Genomic DNA, 24,516 nt, shown 5'->3' with positions numbered 1-24,516 from the left:
GATGTTTTGAACTTTTACTATGTCTTAAAATCGGCGGTTGCTAACAAGTTGCTAAAAGGGACTACTTCCTTTGGCGGGGACTTTAGACGTCATCATTGAAAACGGGACATTTGGACAGCATTTCTCATGAAAAAGTGGAAAAGTATTCATAACAGCACAGATCATAATCAGCGAGCATGTTTTTAAATAAAGGTATTTTTAAAATAAAGTTTGAGGAAGCTTGGTGGTGACGACGTTGATCCGCGACCATGGTGTGCTGTAGTCCGTTTATAGCCTACTGTTAGCTTTTTATATCTGACGACTTTATTTAGGCTTCAAAATGGATAGATTTTGTGTTAACTTGTAAAGATTATCTTGATAGACAAAACGTGTAAGTGTCATAACCCTTTGTTAAACACAGAGCTTATTTTCTGCGATTTTCCAAAAGTCTATGGAAAAACTGCATAGGCTTTCAACCGAGGGAACATCCCTGGGGCACTCTATTCTAGACATGGCTCTAAAATTACACTCCCCCAAATAATGAATGTGTAGGTGGGTGTGCACTGTGGCATCTGCCTCAAGCCTGCACTCACCCTCCGTTTTCCAAGGTCTCTGTGTTAAGATGTCATGGCAGTGTCAAAGTTTAACGGTAGGGGGCGTCATTTCACCACTATGAAATCAATGTATTCGATCTCATTTTTACTCCACAAATGAGGTGTCAATTTGATCTAATTTAGTTTTTTTAAGTTTACTATTTTCCGTACGTGACATCTAGAGTATAATTTTCAATTTTCTGTGTAGCATATTACTTATCAGTTGCAGTAAAAGTGACAAACACTCTCTTTTCTTCATTTTAATAGAGGACAGAACATAAGAACCTCAATAAAGACCACTTTAAACCACATTTTCAATGTTTAATAAGAGGACCAAATACTTTTTTTTCCTTTTTTTTTTTTTTTTTGAAACCGTGATAAATGTTTCTATCATTACTTTGCATTGTCCAGGAAATCTCTAATACAAGCTAAACCAGACTTCACTATAATCTAAATGAAACAAACACAGGTTTAAGACATCCTTAACAGCTGTCTGTCACTGTCCAATGGAGAGACTTGAAAAACAGCACATGGGGGAGGGATCATTACTCAGACTTTATAGTACTTTAATATTTTCCATCACGAACATCCTGAGATACAAAATAAATGCCCAAAATAAATTAAGATAGAAACAAAAAATACTTCCAATAGACGTAATTATGAAAACACAGTCCAATTCTTTCTTTTCTTACAATATACAGAGTTCACAACATCACCCATACAAAATGTATCATATTTTATACACCTACAACATATGGTATGTATATTTAAAAAAAATAGGTCCTCTAGATGACCCATAACTCCAACCATTTGTCACTCTGAAACTGTTGTTTTCTAAGATGTCCATCAAATTCATTCTCAATTCCAATATAAATCTGTGATATATATATATATATATATATATATATATTTTATTTATATCCTCTGTTGACATTTCTCGTAATGATAAAAGCCAAAAAAAAGTGTGAGTTGGTCCTTGAAACTGTGCAGAAACACAGGTCACCACCCCTGGACCTCAAAAATCTTATCAAGTCTGTCCTTTCTGTGAAATATTAGAGGTAAAGAAGAAGAAGAAGAAGAAGAAACAGGAAATACATTCCAAGCGAATGATGTGACTGCATTTAGCATAGTCTTTCCTTTGAAATGTGTAGGACGGCAGCACATTAAAGATCAGCATACAGAAAAATAAGAGTTAATGCACAACATTGCTTTGGTACAAATCAATATCTTCACTGTCCTGCATCAGAAAAAAAGAAATCTCCTGACAGCAGCTGGAAGACGCATGTACGCATTTGCGTGTGTACTGTAACAAAGATATGCTGCAGCGGACACCTGTAGTCTTCACAACTGATATCTAAATCTCCCTCTGTGTGTTTATTTGAACTGTGCACATTAAAAAGTGAGCTGCGCTCTCGCTTCGGCAGGAGGGAAAAGGTGGCAGCGGGGGACAGTAAGCAATAAGAACACTGCCCGAGAAAGCAAGTTGGCCCTGATTCCCACAACGCATCCTGCTCAGCCTAGAATCCACAGCTCAGTCTTCTTCCATCTCTTCCTCATCCTCCTCTCTTAACTCCACGATGTCGTCCATACGGCCCCCGGCTCTGACCTCGTTCATGGGGGCAGAGTCCTCCCCGTCGATGGTCAGGTCTTCATCCGAGTCTTTCTTTTTCTTCTGTGTGGGCAGAAAGTATTTTTACCTCAACGCACTGGGTTTCATTTATCAAACACCAGCAGAAGCTATTTATGTTTAAATCATTCATCAGCCATCCCTACATAATCTGTCATATTGAGCTGAATGTGACATTCATGTGAATAGTTTACAAAGGTTTTACAATCAAATATGTGATGTGGCGTTTGTACAGTACAGTCCAAAAGTTTGGAACCACTAAGATTTTTAATGTTTTTAAAAGAAGTTTTGTCTGCTCACCAAGGCTACATTTATTTAATTAAAAATACAATAAAAACAGTAATATTGTGAAAAATTATTACAATTTAAAATAACTGTTTTCAATTTGAATATATTTGACAAAGTAATTTATTCCTTTGATGCAAAGCTGAATTTTCAGTATCATTACTCCAGTCTTCAGTGTCACATGATCCTTCAGAAATCATTCTAATATGCTGATCTGCTGCTCAAGAAACATTTAATGTGTACAATTGTACAAAATATTTGTGTACAATATTTTTTTTCAGGATTATTTGATTAGAAAGTTCAAAAGAACAGTGTTTATCTGAAATCTAATCTTTTGTAACATTATAAATGTCTTTACTGCCACTTTTGATTGATTTAATGCATCCTTGCTGAATAAAAGTATTCATTTCTTTAATTTCTTTAAAAAAAAATAAAAATAAAAATTCTTACTGACCCCAAACTTTTGAACGGTAGTGTATAATGCTACAGAAGCTTTGTATTTCAGATAAATGCTGTTCTTTTGAACTTTCTATTCATCAAGGAATCCTGAAAAAAAAAGTACACAACTGTTTTCAACATTGAAAATAATCATAAATGTTTATTGAGCAGCAAATCAGCATATTAGAATGATTTCTGAAGGATCATGTGACACTGAAGACTGGAGTAATGATGCTGAAAATTCAGCTTTGCATCACAGGAATAAATTACTTTGTCAAATATATTTAAATAGAAAACAGTTATTTTAAATTGTAATAATATTTCACAATATTACCGTTTTTTACTGTATTTTTAATTAAATAAATGTAGCCTTGGTGAGCAGATGAAACTTCTTTTAAAAACATTAAAAATCTTAGTGGTTCCAAACTTTTGGACTGTACTGGATATGGTAACACTTAATGCATTAACTAACATAAACTAACTATTAGCAATATATTTTTACAGCATTTATTAAAGTCCCCCTGTGGTGAAAATCAAGTTTTTAAATGTTGTTTATATGTCTGTGGTGTTTTTAATATGCTTTAAGGCAAACCATGTGCAAATTCATAAGTCAACTCTTGTGTTTGTTTCAAAAACACCCAGCGCATCAAAGATGAAGGTGACTTTTGTTTCTTTAGTAGAACACAAATGATGATTTTTAACTCCAACCACTGCTGTCTGTTAGTCAAATAATGGGAGTCAATGGGAACGTCTACTATAAGAGTAAATAAAACTTGCTTGGATAAATCCAAATTAAACCCTGCGGCTCGTGACGACACATTGATGTCCTAAGACACGAAATGATTGGTTTGTGCGAGAAACCGAACAGTATTTATATCATGTTTTACCTCTAATACACCACTATGTCCAACTGCGTTCAGCACTCGGTTGGTGACGTCTGATCGCGCTCTATGTAAATACTGTTCGGTTTCTCGCACAAACTGATCGTTTTGTGTCTTAGGACATCAATGTGTCGTCACGAGCCGCAGGGTTTAATCTGGATTTGTCTAAGCAAGTTTTATTTACTCTTACAGTAGAAGTTCCCATTGACTCCCATTATTTGACTTACAGACCGCAACGGTTGGAGTTAAAATCATCATTTGTGTTCTACTGAAGAAACAGAGCCGCTTACATTTTGGATGCCCTGGGGGTAAGCAGATAAACACCACATTTTCATTTTTTGAGTGAACTCTCCCTTTAAGCACACATACATATAGGAGACTGAAGGTAGTTATTTCAATAACTAAGATGTCTTGAGTCAATAGTCTAGGTACATAAATGTTTTTTCTCTAGTAGTATGTTAGTTTCAAATTACAAGAAGGATTATTCAGTCTTCCAAATTAAACTTTTTGCTACTGCTGTTACCTGAGGGTAAGCAGATAAACATCAAATTCTCATTTATGGGTGAACTATCCCTTTAAAATACACAATACAGTATTGGAAAGAACATGTCTGAAGATTCATGGCCATTGAGTTACCAGAGGAACTGAATTCTTATTGCTCTTTTACTGTATTCACTAATCAAATAGAAAGCAATTTTATCATCAGAAAAACCTACAGGCTTCAGTGTTATTGTACCTGTTTTCGGTAGACGTAGCATGCTGCGATTGCAACCATAGTAGACTCCCCAAGGAAACCAGCCAGTAGAGATCCAACACCAAGTGTGGCCCCGTGTACCCTGCACAATTTGAGCATAAAAATCTTTCTAATACAGGCCAACACATTTTAATATATAATTTGCAAGTTTGATGCACTAAAGTACAACAATTAGTGATCTGTATGTTCACAAGCACAACACACTTACCCCATGTAAGGCAGCACTATGAGACTGGTAATGAGGACAATGATGCGGAGGACAGAGCTGGGTGCCAGAACAAAGGTTTTCTTCAGGGTCATGAGCCAACCGGTCAAGTGAGCACGAATCGTCACTATAAAAACAACAGAGAATTCAGTTCATGGAAATTCAGTCTCAAGCAATCATGTGAAAACATGTTTTACATGCCACTTATTGCACGGCTATCACTACTATAAAATTCAGTAGTACTTTGAGCCCTCGTTGTGATTCTTTCTGTAAGCCTGGGGCATTGTAACTGAAGCATGACCTTTGTCTTTTCAAATGGACATTTTCAAAGAGCAACTGGTCCCCCTAAGACTATCTGTCCATTTGATGATATACTGCACATCAGACCCTAGATCATGCTTTTTTGTTTGTCACGAGAAGGCCCCCAGAGAATATATACAATATACACTACTGTTCAAACGTTTGGGGTCACTACGATTTTTTCCCCCCAAGAAAGTAAAGGTGCCCTAGAATCAAAATTTGAATTTATCTTGGCATAGTTAAATAACAAGAGTTCAGTACATGGAAAAGACATACATTGAGTTTCAAACCCCATTGTTTCCTCCTTCTTATGTAAATCTCATTTGTTTAAGACTTCCGGAAAACACGCGGATCTCAACATAACACTGACTGTTACGTAACAGTCGGGATCATTAATATGTATGACCCCAATATTTGCATATATGCCAGCCCATGTTCAAGGCATTAGACAAGGAAAGGCAGTATTAACGTCTGGATCTGTGCACAGCTGAATCATCAGACTAGGTAAGCAAGCAAGAACAACAGCGAAAAATGGCAGATGGAGCAATAATAACTGACATGATCCACGATAGCATGATATTTTTACTGATATTTGTAAATTGTCTTTCTAAATGTTTCATTAGCATGTTGCTAATGTACTGTTAAATGTGGTTAAAGTTATCATTGTTTCTTACTGTATTCACGGAGACAAGAGCCGTCGCTATTTTCATTTTTAAACACTTGCAGTCTGTATAATTCATAAACACAACTTAATTCTTTATAAATCTCTACAACAGTGTAGCATTAGCCGTTAGCCACAGAGCATAGCCTCAAACTCATACAGAATCAAACGTAAAGATCAAAATAAATACTTTACTCACATAATTCGAAGCATGCATACAGCATGCATGACGAACATCTTGTAAAGATCCATTTGAGGGTTATATTAGCTGTGTGAACTTTGTAAATGCACTGTATTATAGTCGAGAGCTTGTGTGGCAGGGAGCAGGCGAATTAAAGGGGCGGCGCACTGCCAAAATCAGTGTATAGTTAATGATGCCCCAAAATAGGCAGTTAAAAAAAATTAATTAAAAAAAATCTATGGGGTATTTTGAGCTGAAACTTCACAGACACATTCAGGAGACACCTTAGACTTATATTACATCTTGTGAAAAAGCATTCTTGGGCACCTTTAATACTTTTATTCAGCAATGACGCATTAATTTGATCAAAAGTGACAGTAAAGACATTTATAATGAAGTTTCCTATATCAAAGATCAAATAATCCTGAAAAATGTATTATGGTTTTTACAAAAATATGAAGTAGCACAACTGTTTTTCAACATTGATAATAATAAGAAATGTTTCTTGAGCATCAAATCAGCATATTAGAATGATTTCTGAAGGATCAAGACTGAAGTAATGTCTGCTGTAATATTTTAAAATATATTAAAACAGAAAACAGTTGTTTTAAAAGGTGCCCTAGAACCAGTTTTAATAAGATGAAATATAAGTCTAAGGTGTCCCCTGAATGTGTCTGTGAAGTTTCAGCTCAAAATACCCCATAGATTTTTTTTAATTAATTTTTTTAACTGCCTATTTTGAGCCATAATTAGAAATGCACCGATTCAGTGCGCGGCCCCTTTAAATCTCCCCCCCCCGCCCCAAGAGCTTGCGCTTGCCTTAAACAACATAAAAAAAGTTCAAACAGCTAATATAACCCTCAAAATGGATCTTTACAAAGTGTTCGTCATTCATGCTGCATGCATGCATTGATTCCTGTGAGTATAGTATTTATTTGGATTTTTACATTTGATTCTGAATGAGTTTGATAGTGCTCCGTGGCTAAAGCTAACATTATACACTGTTGGAGAGATTTATAACAAATGAAGATGTGTTTGTGCATTATACAGACTGCAAGTGTTTAAAAATGAAAATAGCGACAGTCTTGTCTCCGTGAATATAGTAATAAACGATGGTAACTTTAACCACATTTAACAGTACATTAGCAACATGCTAACAAAACATTTAGAAAGACAATTCACAAAAATCACTAAAAATATCATGATATCATAGATCATGTCAGTTATTATTGCTCCATCTGCCATTTTTCGCTATTGTTCTTGCTTGCTTACCTAGTCTGATGATTCAGCTGTGCACAGATCCAGACGTTTTGCCCCTGTGTAATGCCTTGAACATGGGCTGGTATATGCAAATATTGGGGGCGTACATATTAATTATCCCGACAGTTACGTAACAGTCGGTGTTATGTTGAGATTCGCCTGTTCGTCGGAGGTCTTTTAAACAAATGAGATTTATATAAGAAGGAGGAAACAATGGAGTTTGAAACTCACTGTATGTCATTTCCATGTACTGAACTCTTGTTATTCATCTATGCAGAGGTAAATTAAATTTTTCATTCGATGGCACCTTTAAATTGTAATAATGTTACTGTTTTTACTTTATTTTTGATTAAATGAATGCAACTTTGGTGAACATAAGAGATTTATTTCATTAAACTTTCATTTAACCCAACTTTTGAACAGTAGTATATGTCCTGTTTTACATGATTGTTTATTAAATATTTGGGCTATTTTGCAATTTTGATTATGCTTTCATCTACCAATAGTAATCGTAATGGTTAAAATCATACTTTGTTTTGTATGGCAAAAATCTCTACACAGATGTTTTCTCAAAATTGTTTAAAATGTTTGTGTCTTTATGGAAATGAAAGGGCAATACCTGGAATAGGAAAGAAGGAGAAAATTCGTAATGGCGCGACACACATCTCAGCAAAGGCATGGTCTACTCCTATGATGTCCACCAGGATCTTCTCAGAAATGTGTGGCGCCCAGAACACCACAAAACAGAGCTGCACAGAGAAAGACACACTACCTGATTCAGACTGTCTAGAAAATCTCACACATAACACAAGGAAGTAAATGAGATCTCAAGTCAAGTATCAATAAAATAAAATATTCACTCACAAACCAATCAAATAAACATCTAAAGTAACATATAGAGCCAAAAAAAATGGTTATTCCTGGTTATTTTTGTGAAATGGCACTCTGATGGTACTGGTTATCTAGTGGAATGTAATATTATGTTAATTTTAGAGCCAGCACACATCTGGAAGCAAGTATATTATACTTACCCTGTTAAAACAGCTATTAAAACACTATCATTTACACTCATAACTGTTTATATCAATCTGGGTGGAGAAAAGCCTTTAAAATGTGAATAACAGAACTGGAATGGGAGGAGTGTGACCAGATATGTATGGCCAGACATGTTGGCACAAGTAGCTGAAAGCAAATCTCAACACTTGCTACAACTCCTTACATCAATAACACAAGCCAACCATCAATGATATTTAATTTACAATAAAGTCTCAAGGGAAAATTTCTAAACAAAATGTTGATATAAAATCTAGATGCCTTTGAGTGATTAATTAAAATGTAAAGAAACCAGAGTATTCATCTATAATGGTGCATTCATGCAACATTTTAGTGAAGAGGCCATCTGGGCAAAACAATATAGCGCTTACATAAGAGATTAAACAGAAACCTTGCTGTACTAATGACAGAGAAGTGAAATTATGGAATAAAAATGATCACTGTAGTGTAATACCATGCAGGCTTTTATCTAGGCCAGGGAGGGAAGATCTGACCCCGTTACAGAAGCAGACAGCATCAATTAATCATTTAGCCTGACTCTAAAAGCACTCACCAGACCTTATGCGCTCCTTACGGCTTTACAACTGTGTGTTTAGTAGCAGAATAAGATGTCTATGGATTTTTGTCTCTTGCATTTTAAATTCAGATGACAACTGAAGAATAAAAATTCAAACGTAAGGATATATAATGTTTACTGATTAGGCTATGTGGGTTTAAATATTATACATGTATAGACAAAAAGCAGCAAAGTAAAAAACACACAAATTAAATGTGCTGTAGCCAGATTTACCTACTGATTAGACATGCCCCAACTTCAAAAATCCCACCCCCAAACACATCAAACATGCCTACTTCCCTACAGTATAGAAGGCTAAAAAGAATATGTGACATGAGTAGTGTGTTCGAATTTATAGTATTCATAAAACAGTAGGTGATAAGTATGCGGAAGACAACACCTGGGCAGATTCTGAAGTGTGCATCTGATGAATCACATGAGGCCACGGGAGAGGATATGTGAATGCCGGTGGTTTTAAACCAAATGTGGTACCTTCTACACAGTATGCAATTTCAGACGCAGCAATGCGCACACACACAGAAGTGTGGTATAACTGCGGTGACCTCTATAATCAAAAATGGAGCAGGAGAGAAACATCTCAATAAAATAAACAGGGCTTGACATTAACACCCGCCAACTGTGGGTGGATTTCAGCAGTGGCGTGTAACGCAGTCACTCCTACTACTTTGGCGGGTTGAATTTTTATACAATATATACATTTTTCAGTTGTAGTCTTTTCGATACATATCGATACTGAAATACCTGAAACGCTTCCAATACTCATTTTCTGCAGGATAGATACACGATGCCAGCTGCGCTTTCTCGCTCTCTCATTTCTCCAACAGAGAGTTGACACACAAACCCGCCTCCCCTCACTCACTCATTTCATTTGCTCCGGATGAATATTGTTGGTGTTACAGGGCTTCATTTTGCGCGTCTTGCTCATAATGTTACTATTTTCTGCAGATTTTGTGCTCGCACTCAAAATGCAGGTCTTGGTGAGTATTCATGTAAACACAGTCAGCTATGTTTTAAGTGAACGTAAACAGCTAAAAAGAAAAAAAACAACTGTAACAGTATAATGGATCTTTGCGTCAATTCTTAAAGGTGCCCTAGAACGTTTTTTTAAAAGATGTAATATAAGTCTAAGGTGTTCCCTGAATGTGTCTGAAGTTTCAGCTCAAAATACCCCATAGATTTTTTTTTATTCATTTTTTTAACTGCCTATTTTGGGGCATCTTTATAAATGAACCGATTCAGGGTGTGTGGCCCTTTAAATCTGGTGCTCCACGCCCCAAGAGCTTGCGCTTGCCTTAAACAACATAAAAAAAGTTCACACAGCTAATATAACCCTCAAAATGGATCTTTACAAAGTGTTCGTCATGCAGCATGTCTAATCGCGTAAGTATAGTGTTTATTTGAATGTTTACATTTGGTTATGAATGAGTTTGATAGTGCTCTGTGGCTAACGGCTAATGCTACACTGTTGGAGAGATTTATAAAGAATGAAGTTGTGTTTATGAATTATACAGACTGCAAGTGTTTAATAATGAAAATAGCGACGGCTCTTGTCTCCGTGAATACAGTAATAAACGATGGTAACTTTAACCACATTTAACAGTAACATTAGCAACATGCTAACGAAACATTTAGAAAGACACTTTACAAATATCACTAAAAATATCATGTTATCATGGATCATGTCAGTTATTATTGCTCCATCTGCCATTTTTCGCTATTGTTCTTGCTTGCTTACCTAGTCTAATGATTCGGCTGTGCACATCCAGACATGTAATCCCTTTCATAATGTTGGGAACATGGGCTGGCATATACAAATATTGGGGGCGTACACCCCGACTGTTATGTAACAGTCAGTGTTATGTTGAGATTCGCCTGTTCTTCGGAGGTCTTTTAAACAAATGAGATTTATATAAGAAGAAGGAAACAATGGAGTTTGAAACTCATTGTATATCTTTTCTATGTACTGAACTCTTGTTATTTAACTATGCTGAGGTAAATTCAATTTTTTAATCAAGAGCACCTTTAAAGTGACAGCAGCCTAATATACCTGCTGCTAAATTATGAGACAGTACTAAAAATATCTATATGGCAGTTTTCCCCCATGGTACTGATGTCAAAATTGTTGCCAGTGAAAATGCTGAGTGGCTAGTAACTTTGGAAAACCTCTAGGCTAGCCAGAGTGGCTGGTGAGCAAAAAAGTTAATGTCAAGCCCTGAAAATAAACATGATATTTGAAAAACTTCAATAGTAAACCTTCCATTGACTGTTCATGGATGACAAACAAACTAGCTCTATATGCCATGTTTTCATTTTCCTGCTTTCCATATGTGGGTTGTTATGATTGACAGATAGAAAGCTCCTCCTGATTGGCTAAACAAAGAATATGACCGGACGCCACAGTCACAATAAACTCCCACAGCACCTTTAAACTCCCTGAACTTCAGCAAACCGCAGTTTGAAACAAGCATTATTAAAGCCAGATGGAGACCAAAGATTGAGAATGTGGATGAACTTACTGTTATAGAAAGAGCCAAACAAACAAAAGTGAAGCGTCTGATGTGGGCTTTTGTCACAACTGTACCACCGTTGGCCAACTTATTGCTCGGGTTACTCTAGAAAATGAGAAACGAACAAAGACAAACAGCAGATGTGAGGAAAGCAGTTCACTTCTTCTTGATAATGTACAATGTTTTGAGCATTTATAATGTACACTATTATTCAAAATTTCTCATTTTTGTAAAGAAATTAATACTTTTATCAGCAAGGATGCATTTAATTGTAATAATATTTCACAGTATTACTGTTTTTACTGTATTTTTGATAAAATGGTAACACTTTACAATAAGGTCTCATTCATTAGCATTAGTTAATGTATTAACATGAACTAACAATGAGCAATACATTTGTTATTGTATTTATTTATCTTTTTGTTTGTTCATGTTAGTTCACAGTGCATTAACTAATGTTAACAAATACAACTTTTGATTTTAATAATGTATTAGTAAATGCTGAAATTAATATTAACTAACATTAATAAATTCTGTAAAAGTATTACTTATTCTTAGTTCATGTTAACTAAAGGAGTTAACTAACGAAACCTTGTTGTAAAGTGTTACGCAAAAATTAATGCAGCCTTAGTGAGCATAAGAGATCTTATTGAAAAACCTAAAAAACTTTTAAACAGTAATGTAGATCAACTTTATCCATAAAAGTATTAACTACATTTGGCCAGCCACCTGCGGCCAGAGAACATCTCCCCATTTCCTGTGGACTTCCTAATTGTGGGTCCTGAGTCCTTTTTCTATGGGCAAACATCCATAAATAACACCACACCACTGTGCGCCTTTATAATTACAGTCTCTGGGACTCTTGCTGCAGGTCTGTCTCCATGAACCCACTCTGTTTACCCAAAAAATAATTGCTTTGTCATAAGGTAGAACAAGATAATAGACATACTGCAGTATTAGCACATGGAAAAGGTGGAAGATATAAACTAATTTTGTCATCCCTTAAGGGTATGAGACAAAGTTAGACAGTGTTGTATAAATAAAAAAAGCACACTGACTCCTTTTCCTGATCATTCAGGCAGAATACTGGTAGGAGATGATGGAGAGGTGTCATTCTAACTTAAGTATATATGCGGAGGATGATCAGCATTAAGCATTCTGAGTACTGTATGATTAAGGATTAAAACAATATTAGTTTAAGTTAAAACAACAACACTTACCTTCTCAAATGCAGGGTAAACAGCTCTGAGTTCAGTGAGCCATCCATATGGCATATGACCCACTGGATATGTTGCTGTGAGAACTGCAACAGCCTGGAAAACAACAGAAAGACGATGGTAACATTAAACACCCACAATCTGTTTATAATGAATGTTTCTATAGCTGAGTGACGGAAAATATTTCTGGCATCTGGGCACCAAACAACTAAAGCAACAATAAGGCAGTATAAATACAGTTATTATATAAACCTAGCTTTAAAATTGGGGGGGAAAGAGGTAAAGTTGATAATTGCTGTTGTTGTAAATTATTGCTGCTTGTGAGGGTAAACTCGCTACTACCAATATATACGCCAGTACGCTGCTGTGAGTATGTAGACATGCTGCTGCTGCTGCACAAATAGCATATATCAATTACCCATAGCAGATTTATACAGGTGGAGCTGGGGAAGGTGGAGGGTTTCAGACGAACTCTGAAAGTGTGCTGCAAACGGCTATTGTGAATGATAACCAGCCATTTAAATGTTGAGCAGCAAGCTCATTGGCTGCAGATGCGACATGAACCAGTCAGATTGTGCCAAATACTGTAAATATCAAAAGCTTGCGTTATGGACCCATCAGCCTGTGGCATCTAGAGTTTTATGACAGAACTTGGCATTTATTTCAGATAGTACTAGTAGCCAAGCAACATTTGTCATTTTCATTTAATTTTTATCTAATATTTATTTTAGCTTTCAATTACCAAAAACTATTTTTATTACAAACCCGATTCCAAAAAAGTTGGGACACTGTACAAATTGTGAATAAAAACAGAATGCAATGATGTGGAAGTTTCAAATTTCAATATTTTATTCAGAATACAACATGGATGACATATCAAATGGTTAAAGGCAAAAATAAGTTGATTTTAAATTTCATGGCATCAACACATCTCAAAAAAGTTGGGACAAGGCCATGTTTACCACTGTGTGGCATCCCCTCTTCTTTTTAGAACAGTCTGCAGACGTCTGGGGACTGAGGAGACAAGTTGCTCAAGTTTAGGAACAGGAATGTTGTCCCATTCTTGTCTAATACAGGCTTCTAGTTGCTCAACTGTCTTAGGTCTTCTTTGTCGCATCTTCCTCTTTATGATGCGCCAAATGTTTTCTATGGGTGAAAGATCTGGACTGTAGGCTGGCCATTTCAGTACCCGGATCCTTCTACGCAGCCATGATGTTGTAATTGATGCAGTATGTGGTCTGGCATTGTCATGTTGGAAAATGCAAGGTCTTCTCTGAAAGAGATGACGTCTGGATGGGAGCATATGTTGTTCTAGAACTTGGATATACCTTTCAGCATTGATGGTGCCTTTCCAGATGTGTAAGCTGCCCATGCCACACACACATATTCAACCCCATACCATCAGAGATGCAGGCTTCTGAACCGAGTGCTGATAACAACTTGGGTTGTCCTTGTCCTCTTTAGTCCGGATGACATGGCGTCCCAGTTTTCCAAAAAGAACTTCAAATTTTGATTCGTCTGACCACAGAACAGTTTTCTACTTTGCCACAGTCCATTTTAAATGAGCCTTGGCCCAGAGAAAACGCCGTGCTTCTGGATCATGTTTAGATATGGCTTCTTTTTTTACCTATAGAGTTTTAGCCGGCAACAGCGAATGGCACGGTGGATTGTGTTCACTGACAATTTTTTCTGGAAGTATTCCTGAGCCCATGTTGTGATTTCCATTACAGTAGCATTCCTGTATGTGATGCAGTGCCGTCTAATGGCCCGAAGATCACAGGCATCCAGTATGGTTTTCCGGCCTTGACCCTTACGCACAGAGATTGATTCAGATTCTCTGAATCTTTGGATGATATTATGCACTGTAGATGATGATAACTTCAAACTCTTTGCAATTTTTCTCTGAGAAACTCCTTTCTGATATTGCTCCACTATTTTTCGCCGCAGCATTAAGGGAATTGGTGATCCTCTGCCCATCTTGACTTCTGAGAGACACTGCCACTCTGAGAGGCTCTTTTTATACCCAATCATGTTGCCAATTGACCTAATAAGTTGCAAATTGGTCCTCCAGCTGTTCCTTATATGTACATTTAACTTTTCCGGCCTCTTATTGCTACCTGTCCCAACTTTTTTGGAATGTGTAGCTCTCATGAAATCCAAAATGAGCCAATATTTGGCATGACATTTCAAAATTTCTCACTTTCAACATTTGATATGTTATCTATATTCTGTCGTGAATAAAATATAAGTTTATGCGATTTGTAAATTATTGCATTCCTTTTTTATTCACAATTTGTACAGTGTCCCAACTTTTTTGGAATCGGGTTTGTAGTTTTAGTTAACAAAAACAAGTCAAACTCTGTTTACATCTGACGCACTGCTTCAGTTAAAATAAAGATAGATGGAAATATAAAAAAACGCTCATTGCTAGAAAATATGCAGAGCTGCTGGAGCCTTTCACTATGTGTTAGCTACATATTCACACATATGCTGTATCTAAATGACAAAAAAAAATTATGATTACGACTACAATTTGATGAGTAAATACTGTAAAGGCATGTATGCTTTTGCCAGACTAACCTCTGTGGCAGCTGTGCTTCCTTTCAGATCCCGTGACACAAACAGGTTGACGATGGGTCTGCTAATCCGCTGCGTAGCCAGGATGAGAGCCAACGGCCACCAAAAGCTTAGCATCTTTTTAATAGTGGCATCACCCTATTACACAAAATGAGTGTCAGTATTTAGCACACATTTGAGGGGGCAAAGCAAGGAGAAAGAGTATAGAAAACCAATAAACTGACCAATGTAGCGTTGATACTAAACTGAACAGGTAAATAGCAACTGATTTACAGAGTAAAATGCCAGCTGGTTGAATTGATGTAAAGAGAGTCACTGGACATACCCCAACCTCAGGTCCACTGGAGTCAGGGATGCTGTCATGAATCTTCCTGTAGTACCCCAAACCAACGATTGTGAAGCGTACCAAGGCTCCCATATACAGAGACAGGATTGGGATCAGCAAGGGCTCCACACACTCCAGGTGACTGTGGAGCAAAATGGCAACAAACACAACCTGGAGAGAGAGAGGGGCACAACCGTGTAACCTGATTACAATGACAGTGATAAATATAGACATTCTCATGGCACATACAGACTATTATTAATTCAAACCCAAAAACATGATTAATAAAAACTATTACATAACTTAATTACATAACAGCCATGACAAGCTCAGACATTATAGATAACCCATTATATATCCTTTAAATATCATTTACAGTATACACAACCATTTGCATTCACAAAACATTGAAAACATAAACACTAACATAACAATACAGATGTCTGAAATCAAACAATGAAATGCTGATTCAATGAATCTGACACTTACCTGTGCAATGACATCAGAAATAGAGGCACATCCCACCAGGAAACTGTGCTTGTGCTTCAGAAGGATACCAGCATGAGTCCATGCCTGAAACCACAGACAAGAGCTAACATCCACTGTCACTAATCCAATCTACCTTTTTCCTGATGAGCCTACTGTGTTTTAAATTATAGGAGGCATTTCTGGTTGTCGGATTTCCACTCAAAAAGACTGAAACTAATCATTTCAAATAATAAGGTTGCGCTACAAATAATCCTGATCCGTCAGTTTGACTGAATGAGCTGCAAAATTTCCTTCATGTTCTATTTTCGGGTGTCAGCTTCACATTTTAATGTGACATGGTATAACAAGAATATCTATGGCAAGAGGTCTTTTCAGTCATTGACTTCTTTTCCTCCTGATTATTTTCTTCTTTTCTTTGTATTCCTCTGTATGAACAGTATTAAAAAAAAGACAACATATATACAGCACATTTGTGGTCTGTTATCCCAGTTTAAATTATGATATATCCTACAAACACCGTTTGAATACTATTTCCATGAAGAGCGTACATGGTCTGCAACAATGCTTATGTAGGTGGTAAGTGCCAAAGTAACATCGACATGGATGACAGGAAGAACATTGCCCAGAAGAACATTGCCCAAAGCATCACACTGTCTCCGACAGCTTGCCTTCTTCCCATAGTGCATCCTGGTGCCATGTGTTATCCAGGTAAGCGACGCACACACACCTGGCCATCCACGTGATGTAAAAGAAAACATGATTTATCAGACCAGGCCACCTTCTTCCATTGCTCCGTGGTCCAGTTCTGATGCTCACGTGCCCACTGTTGGGGCTTTCGGCAGTGGACAGGGGTCAGCATGGGCACCCTGACGACTGTGCAGCCCCATACGCAACAAACTGTGATGCACTATGTATTCTGACACCTTTCTATCAGAACCAGCATTAACTTCTTGAGCAATTTGAGCTACAGTAACTCTTCTGTTGGATCGGACCACACGGGCCAGCCTTTGCTCCCCAATGAGCCTTGGCTGCACATGATTCTGTCGCCGGTTCTGTGTATTTCCATTTCTTCACAAAAAAATACTTTGAGATCAAACAAAAACTGGTGAACCCCCTGCAGTACCACATTTCATCCCCTAGGGGTCAGGGGCCCCTGTTAATTGGGTACACTCTCTAGAGACTTAACACTTTAAACAAAACATTGCTGCAGTTTAACCTCCATTGAGAGGCACATGACGTTCTGCGTGGGCTGTAATTCATCCAAAGGAGCTTGAATAGGCGCTGATGCCTGGCTGTACCACACACGATTACACACACGTACTCTCTGCCCATCTGTGTCAGGCAGGCGAGCCAGATCTGACGGTCAGAGCAAGAATATATCATACGACAGAATATCTTTAAGGCTGGGATGTCACTCACCATGGCGTCAAGTAAAGGAAAAGCAGCCAAATAGAGAAACGCCTTCCGGGTCTTACTCCCCACAGACTCATCCACATGATGCAGTTTGTTAATGATGTAATAGCCCAGATCTGTGTAGGCTAAACAAGAAAAAGCGAGAACAAGATTCATTTGTGTTTTTATCATCGATAATGTACACAAATGACATGCAAGGACACAGAAGTTCTTATGTAAGCAATACAGTACGAGCGGCTGTGCTGTATCATGAATAAAAGGGTATTAGGCACGGTGTGAAACGTGTGTGTGCAACCCCTTCAGCCGTGACTTATTCACGATACAGCACTAGTCTCGAGTACCTTATTGCTTTTATAAAACGGTTACCACACAATACAAATATTAAAGCCAAAAATATGTATCGATTCAACTTTCATGAAGTAAACCTTCACTAAAAGCCTTCCTCCCGCCGGAAAAAATAGTCCCTGACCGTGAACAGCAACAGAAGTTACATTATTACGCCACTAGATGGCGGAAAAGACTGTCTCTATGAGTGTGTTGGTTAGTGGCGAAGACTTTTACATTGAAAAGACTGAATTGTTGTGAAAACGGAACAAGACACAACTGACAAATGCTTTGACTAGCACTGTCAGTCATGGGAAAACCCCATAACTGTTAAAAGGACAAGATAATACATCGGACATTTAAACAGATTAATTATTATGAACATAGGACTGACCTGAAGGAAAATGCTAAATCTGAATGCAGGTAATAAACTCGCTCACTCGATCTCTTTCTCACAATACTCTTCTACATAATACAGTAAGCTTTAATGAACAATATCAATAGAGAACATACAGTTTACATTTCTAAGAGTGATTGCTAAGGGTGTTGTGTAGCGATACACAGAACTGTTGGGAGAAGCGGTCGTGTTTTATCGTGAATAAAATGCAGCTATTATATAATATAATATATTATGTAATATAATATAATATAATATAATATAATATAATATATTTTAAAAAATAACATGCAAAGACATAGAAGTTCTCATGTCTCCCATTTCTCTCGTCTTTTCCCTTTTTCTCAGTAATGTGTGCAGTGACGCGATTCACAGATGGATGACGCAGCTCTACTAAACTCACCGACTGTCCAAATGGACATAATTTGTCTCAGAATGATGGAGAGTGACCATGTTATGTTAACAGACAGTAAGTTCTTCATTTAAAAGCACATCATTAAGTGTGGCGGACAGGTGTTGGCTTAGTGGTTAAAAATTCATGCCCTCTTCCAAGAGGGTGGTGGTTTGTATCCTATATCCCTCGAGGTTACCGTGGTAACATTCTTTCTTCATGAGCTCATTGCAGTAACTGCCATATGGGCACTGCGGAGCGGCTGAAAATGGCTCAGATTTTTTGCTTTGTATGTAAATGACTATTTGTATAAATGCAAATGTACTTGGGGTGGAGAAACTGATGCATTCAAGGTGCATATCTTTAATTCTTCTGAATTTCACTGTACATATAGACTGTTTTAAAATGATTGGACCGTTTTAACCACAACCCACAAGCTTAAGTATTTGGAAAATATGGGTGGCAGAACTTATTTCCTGCTGAGTAGGAGTGCAGTATTTTGCACAATTTGTTTAATGACAATATAATCATAGAGGGTGAACGAAGATCCGAAAATAAATGGCAATCTACCCCTGTGAGTTTAGACAGGTTGTTTGAGAGAGGCCTCTCCATTCACAAAGAGTACATGGAGTACAGGCATGTAGTAACCTGGCAAAAAAGCCTTTCCGTCAACACAGCGGATGAACCGTGCTTGGAATATAATGTTCCTTTGTGCATCGACTTTTCCAGAGAATAGTTACATCTGCCTTCTATGAGTATAGTCTGCGTGATTAAGACCAATTGAGGTCCTTCTCCAGTCATAACACTGCTCAATAAGTCTACCATCATGACACATTTGTTTAGAAAAGTGCAAAACAAAACGGTGTTCCCTGTACATTTAGTACAAACTAGTCGTGCAAGACCAGAGGTGGAGTGAAGAAATGATAGACTGGCAGACTGACCAATGAGAGAGTGGAAAATGATAGCCACGGTTCCTGCAGCCACCATACAGAGGACCGCCTTGGTTCTGTCCCGTTTGCTGTTGACAAACACCAGCCCGACGTTCTTGAAATCACTCATAGGACCTGTGAAGAACTTCATGAGGGAGTAGGCCAGACCATAGCTGGCTAACATTTCCACTGCATCCTCTTTGACTGCCGCTATTCCCCTGTTTAAAGCCTGTAGAGGAAGAGAGAAATTATATAAATTTAGCAGAAACACCACTGATAGAGTAATTAAAAGAATCTAAATGCATCTAGATTTAGTCACATTATCGATTTTCTGATGTTGAGAGATAAATTGCACATAATTTTACTCATTCCCGCAGATTTTGTGCTTACACCCAAAGTTTGCACACATAAAGCCACCTTTCAGTACTAAATTTAGGGTTTTTTTCGCTGTTAATTGCACTTAAACAGTCAAATACACACAAAATGACGTCAAAATGCAGGTCTTGGCGAGTATTCATGTAAACACAGTGAGTTATGTTTTAAGTGAACGTAAACAGTTGAGAAAGAAAACGCACGTGTAACAGTATAATGGATCCGTGTGTCAGGTCTTAAAGTGACAGCAGCCTAATATACCTGCTGCCAAATTATGAGATCATATCAAAAATATCTATATGCCAGTTTTTCCCCATGGTACTTATGTCAAAATTGTGGCCAAAGTGGCTAGTAAATTTGGAAAATCACTTACCAAAGTGGCTGTTGAGCAAAAAAGTTAATGTCAAGCCCTGGTAATTGGACAAACTATCACTCCTCATGGGATTCTTTAACACAAAGAGGGTTCTATACCCAATATATACAGTACTACACTAGTATCAACTGACTAAAAGCCTTTCATGCCATGTACCCCAGAAAAAAATCCAAATGTGAGGACTGGTATTTGCTAAGTTAAGGATAAGTTTGTATTACACAGGACCACTGACCCAGAGTTTCTCTCTGTTAAAGCTGCATATGTGTGAAAATACAAACTTCACAGTATCACACACTGCACCATGTGTTGCTAAATATCACATTATAAAAGTCAGTAGGACGCCCAAACACTATCAAGTAACATTTCTAAGCAGAAACAGGAAGAATAGTTATAAGATTACATTTATTCAGGGACTTTTCTTGAGATAAAAACCTAAAACCTATGATCAGAATCAATAATGTAATCTCGAGATAGAGGGACTCCAAAGTGTCTCAATGATGACCGATTGTATTGTGACAATAAAGCAGTAAAAATTGTTCATATGCCAGAATATATCATCCTCAAACACATGAGAAGGTGATTTGGAAATGTGTCAGATGTCAAACTTGTTCAAAAAATGCTGAGATGTACAAAAGTTCTACTTGCTATTCAAGTTGTAGGCATTACTAAATAACTATTAAATAACCATTGCTGTCCTGTCCTTGACTCTAACCTGGTGGCATCATTCTGTAATATTTGCTGTTTAAAGAGAGCATGTGGTATCTTTTGGATGATAAAACAGTAGAAAATCAGTCACAGAATTCATTAGAAGCAGCTAGACCTGTACAATAACTAGAGATAAAGTCAAAAGGTCAAGTGAATGTACATTTTTTTTTCTCCTTATCTGCTGCCTTCTTCTGACTCTCTTTGTCTGCCACTTACTCTCCAACGCCTTAGAACAGTGTGTAGAGAGATAATGATTGTCTGTTACTGTGGGCAGACAGGCTCTTAGGGTTCTTCTTTCTGCTATTAGTGATTCTGAAAATGAATTTGTATCTAACAAAAAGCAAAAGGCAATTTTTTATTTCAATTTTCACAAAATCAAATGAAGTTTTCAGTGTAGTGACTTGCGTTAATCAAATACATCTCTATTCTCGTTTTATCTTCTTCACTTACCAAAAAAACTCATTTGTCATCATGACAACTGAGGGATTGCATTTCCTACACTTCCTCAGCACTACAATTCCTCAACAACTGTCAACTGAAACAGTTGAATCTTTTTGTTTTATTAAAGATCAAACAATATTACATTTTATGGCCAATAACAATACAGATAAGTTTCTAATAACCAATATTGAAAAAGTTTACTTCTGTTTTTTGACACAACAATAAAATAATTATGAATATTTTAACCATTATTATTATTATTATTATTATTTTGTAATTGTTAAGCTACTGAATAACAAGACATTTATTCTCTAGTGAGAAATGTGTAGCTTAACAATTACATAATTTTTAAACTTTGAATAACAGCCATTTATTTTCCAGTGAGAAATGTAAAAAAAAAAAAAAATCCAAACAATTACGAAATAATGCTATTAAATTATTAATAAATCCAATATCAAAGAATCAAAAGTGCTTATATTTGACTCCAATACGATAATTATTTTTTTTAAATAGCACAAACAAGATTTTTTTATATATATATTTACAGTCAAACCAGAATTTTTTTTTATATTTTTGATATATTTTTACTAGGGGGTGCAGGACACTATAGTTCATTTATGTAAGTGAGGATAGCAAAAAATAAAGTAAACTGTGACTTATTTTCCCAAAAAATTCTTCATACAGTGGACTTTCAGTAAAACTGATAAAAATTTGGCTCTGAGATCTTGTCATATTTTATTACCATTTGTTTTTTAATTATAGTGAATAAAATGTGTGTGCGGATATATAGAGATAGATTATATATATATCAATATATATACACACATATACATATACATACATATACATATATATATATATATATATATATATATATATACAGCTATGGAAAAAATTAAGAGACCACTTAACATTGATTTCTTAACTTGGAGTGGTCTCTTATTTTTTTCCATAGCTGTATATATATATATATATATATATATATATATATATATATATATATATATATATATATATATATAAAGACATTAAACTCATGATAATAAGATTGACTTTCCTCTATACAGAAATGATTTATTAAAACCTCTGCATCAAAATGAGATGTGAATTACATGAATAAAATATTTAAGCCAAGAGTTCAAGGGTTTTCAACCTATTTAAACATGTAATGACTGTGATAAAACAAAAATACTGTAAGCCGCACAACATTCGTTAATGGTTGACAAAAACAAGGCCAGTTCACTCAGAGGTGAAAACAAAATCAGCCCATCCAAAAGTGCACATTCATCTCTGTCAGATTGCTTTTGCATTGTTCAGTGTGACACATGTTATTGGATGCGCTGTATGGCCAGCTGTTGACGACCACGTACAGCTGATCGGCTCATGTTGTTTTGGTGATGTTCTGTAAAGCAAGGGCCGCCGTTCGCCCGTTTCCTCACGCAATAGAAGCACATAATAGCCCTAACCTATAAACTACGTTAACTACATACCATACATGCGCGAGCCACTGATAAACAGACCTTTTAAAGCAAAGGACGGATTTCTGAGGGATGCCATTGCTGCAGTGTCCAGCTCCAAAGGATGCACAACCAATCTTACGCCATGAAGCGCTGTGTTTAACGCACAATTCATTCACACTTGCCTGTTCGCCGAGGTCGATGGCTATGTTGGTTATGGCCAGCGGCACCAGGAATCGGATGAGAGGCCAATAGTGCGTGAGCGCCGGGAATTTCACCATGTTCGCCGTGAAGATAGCGGCAGCACTGCCAACATCAGCTGCTCGGATCTGGAAGGATGAGAGGCCGGTCACCGCCTGTCGAGTTGTGAGTGTTTTCTAGCAGAAATCCACCGAGATCAGGTCCATCCCTGCCCTCCTACACAACAACAGCATCATAAACAATGATCTGGTGCATGGGAAAATAGGAGGGTCACCAGAAATTTCTGCTGACGGCTTCTCCATTGTTCACCCACCAGTGGAGAGGAAAAAAATACATATAATTGGCCGCGGCGATTAAGTGCGGCACAAGTATAAAGCCGTATACATGGAGTCGCCGCTATTCTGCTGTAGATGGCCACTCTGTTAACTGTACTTAAATCATCATCCTTCCTTAACAACACGTGGGAGACGGTCTGTGAATAAAGGCCACTCCTCTTCTAAACGTCACCTGCTGCGTGCAGAGACACAGAAATACACTGCTGAACAACACACGACTGGCTAAAATTGAGTTAATTCCCTGATAACGGCTTGCCGGAGAGGTTTGAGCATTGGATGAAATGGCCGTCTTCGTCTTTATATCTTACCTGCATGTAGGACTACACGTTCATTTGACCTGAAATGTTTGCGCAATAAATAAATAGAAATTGAGACCCAAATTGAGATAGAACATTTTAGTGACGCGCAAGAATCCCAGTGGAAACCGAACATCTTATTTGTCGGCCAGCAGGTGGGGCTGCGGAGCAGGCAAGTCTTGTGAGACGCACTTCTGACTGTCAAACTGTAAATTAAAGGGACCGTTCACCCAAAAATGACAGTCATGCATATTTCTGCAATCTGTATGACCGACATCCCCTTTTGTGCTCCGTGTGTTTACTCTTACTGCTGTAGAGAGAGACATTACACTGCCCTCCAAAAGTTTGGAAACCCCTGAGAAAGTGTGGTTTTGGACGATATCAGCATAAATCCTTATTATTTTTTGGTGCAAATACATTAAAGTAACTTGACATTATCACTGAAGACCAGCAATAAAAATTTTCACTTTGATTACATAATAAAAGTCAGACATGCCCCTTTGCCAGCCTGGTTACTGGTTTAAACTTGGCCCAGGTTTGTAAAAGATTTTTGGGTCAGCACACCTTAATAGCTTCAACAATTGATCGCCAATTAAGTTTAGAATACAATGAACCAATCAGAACCCAGTTTAGGTCAGATTGCTGCTAATAGTGGATATTTTGATGAATCGAAAATGTACGTTTTTTCTACGTATAAACTGTTTATGTAATAAAATATGTTTTTGTAGTTTGTGTTGTCCCTTATCAGTGCAAAATTATCACAAATTAAAGGGTTAGTTCACCCAAAACTGAAAATAATGTCATTTATTACTCACCCTCATGCTGTTCCACACCCGTAAGACCTTCGTTCATCTTCGGAATGCAAATTAAGATATTTTTGTTGAAATCCGATGTCTCCGTGAGGCCTGCATAGGGAGCAATGACACTTCCTCTCAAGATTAATTAATGTACTAAAAACATATTTAAATCGGTT

The 24,516-nt window shown here is 37.1% G+C and overlaps 1 protein-coding gene across 2 annotated transcripts; it reads right to left on the bottom strand.

Annotated features, from left to right (window-relative positions):
* Window positions 1-976: 976 nt before the first annotated feature.
* ankhb (ANKH inorganic pyrophosphate transport regulator b) lies at window positions 977-23,677 on the bottom strand. Of its 2 annotated transcripts, none has more exons than XM_067363116.1 (13): window positions 23,556-23,677; window positions 22,897-23,128; window positions 19,376-19,592; window positions 17,329-17,447; window positions 15,910-15,993; window positions 15,421-15,591; window positions 15,099-15,233; window positions 12,522-12,614; window positions 11,311-11,406; window positions 7,784-7,913; window positions 4,766-4,889; window positions 4,540-4,639; window positions 977-2,244 (listed from the first exon to the last, which is right to left on the bottom strand). In XM_067363116.1, the coding sequence occupies exons 2-13, from the start codon at window positions 22,990-22,992 to the stop codon at window positions 2,104-2,106; spliced, it is 1,506 nt and encodes a 501-aa protein (XP_067219217.1). In that variant the 5' UTR covers window positions 22,993-23,128; window positions 23,556-23,677; the 3' UTR covers window positions 977-2,103. The 2 variants fall into 2 exon arrangements, with proteins under 2 accessions (XP_067219217.1, XP_067219216.1); XM_067363115.1 differs by lacking the exon at window positions 23,556-23,677 and adding an exon at window positions 23,226-23,391.
* Between the last annotated feature and the right edge of the window lie 839 nt (window positions 23,678-24,516).

The sequence above is a fragment of the Chanodichthys erythropterus genome, chromosome 16 (genome assembly GCF_024489055.1).
Source record: "Chanodichthys erythropterus isolate Z2021 chromosome 16, ASM2448905v1, whole genome shotgun sequence".
NCBI lineage: Eukaryota > Metazoa > Chordata > Actinopteri > Cypriniformes > Xenocyprididae > Chanodichthys > Chanodichthys erythropterus.
This window is presented reverse-complemented; position numbering and strand designations above follow the sequence as displayed.

Excerpts from the sequence above, each read along its gene's own strand:
- ankhb (XM_067363116.1), bottom strand. The coding sequence starts at position 22,992 with ATGGTGAAATTCCCGGCGCTCACGCACTATTGGCCTCTCATCCGATTC. Across the intron at positions 15,994-17,328 it reads TTCCTTTACTTGACGCCATG|GCATGGACTCATGCTGGTAT; the intron begins GTGAGTGACATC and ends CTGTGGTTTCAG. Across the intron at positions 4,640-4,765 it reads ATAGTGCTGCCTTACATGGG|GGTACACGGGGCCACACTTG; the intron begins GTAAGTGTGTTG and ends CAAATTGTGCAG.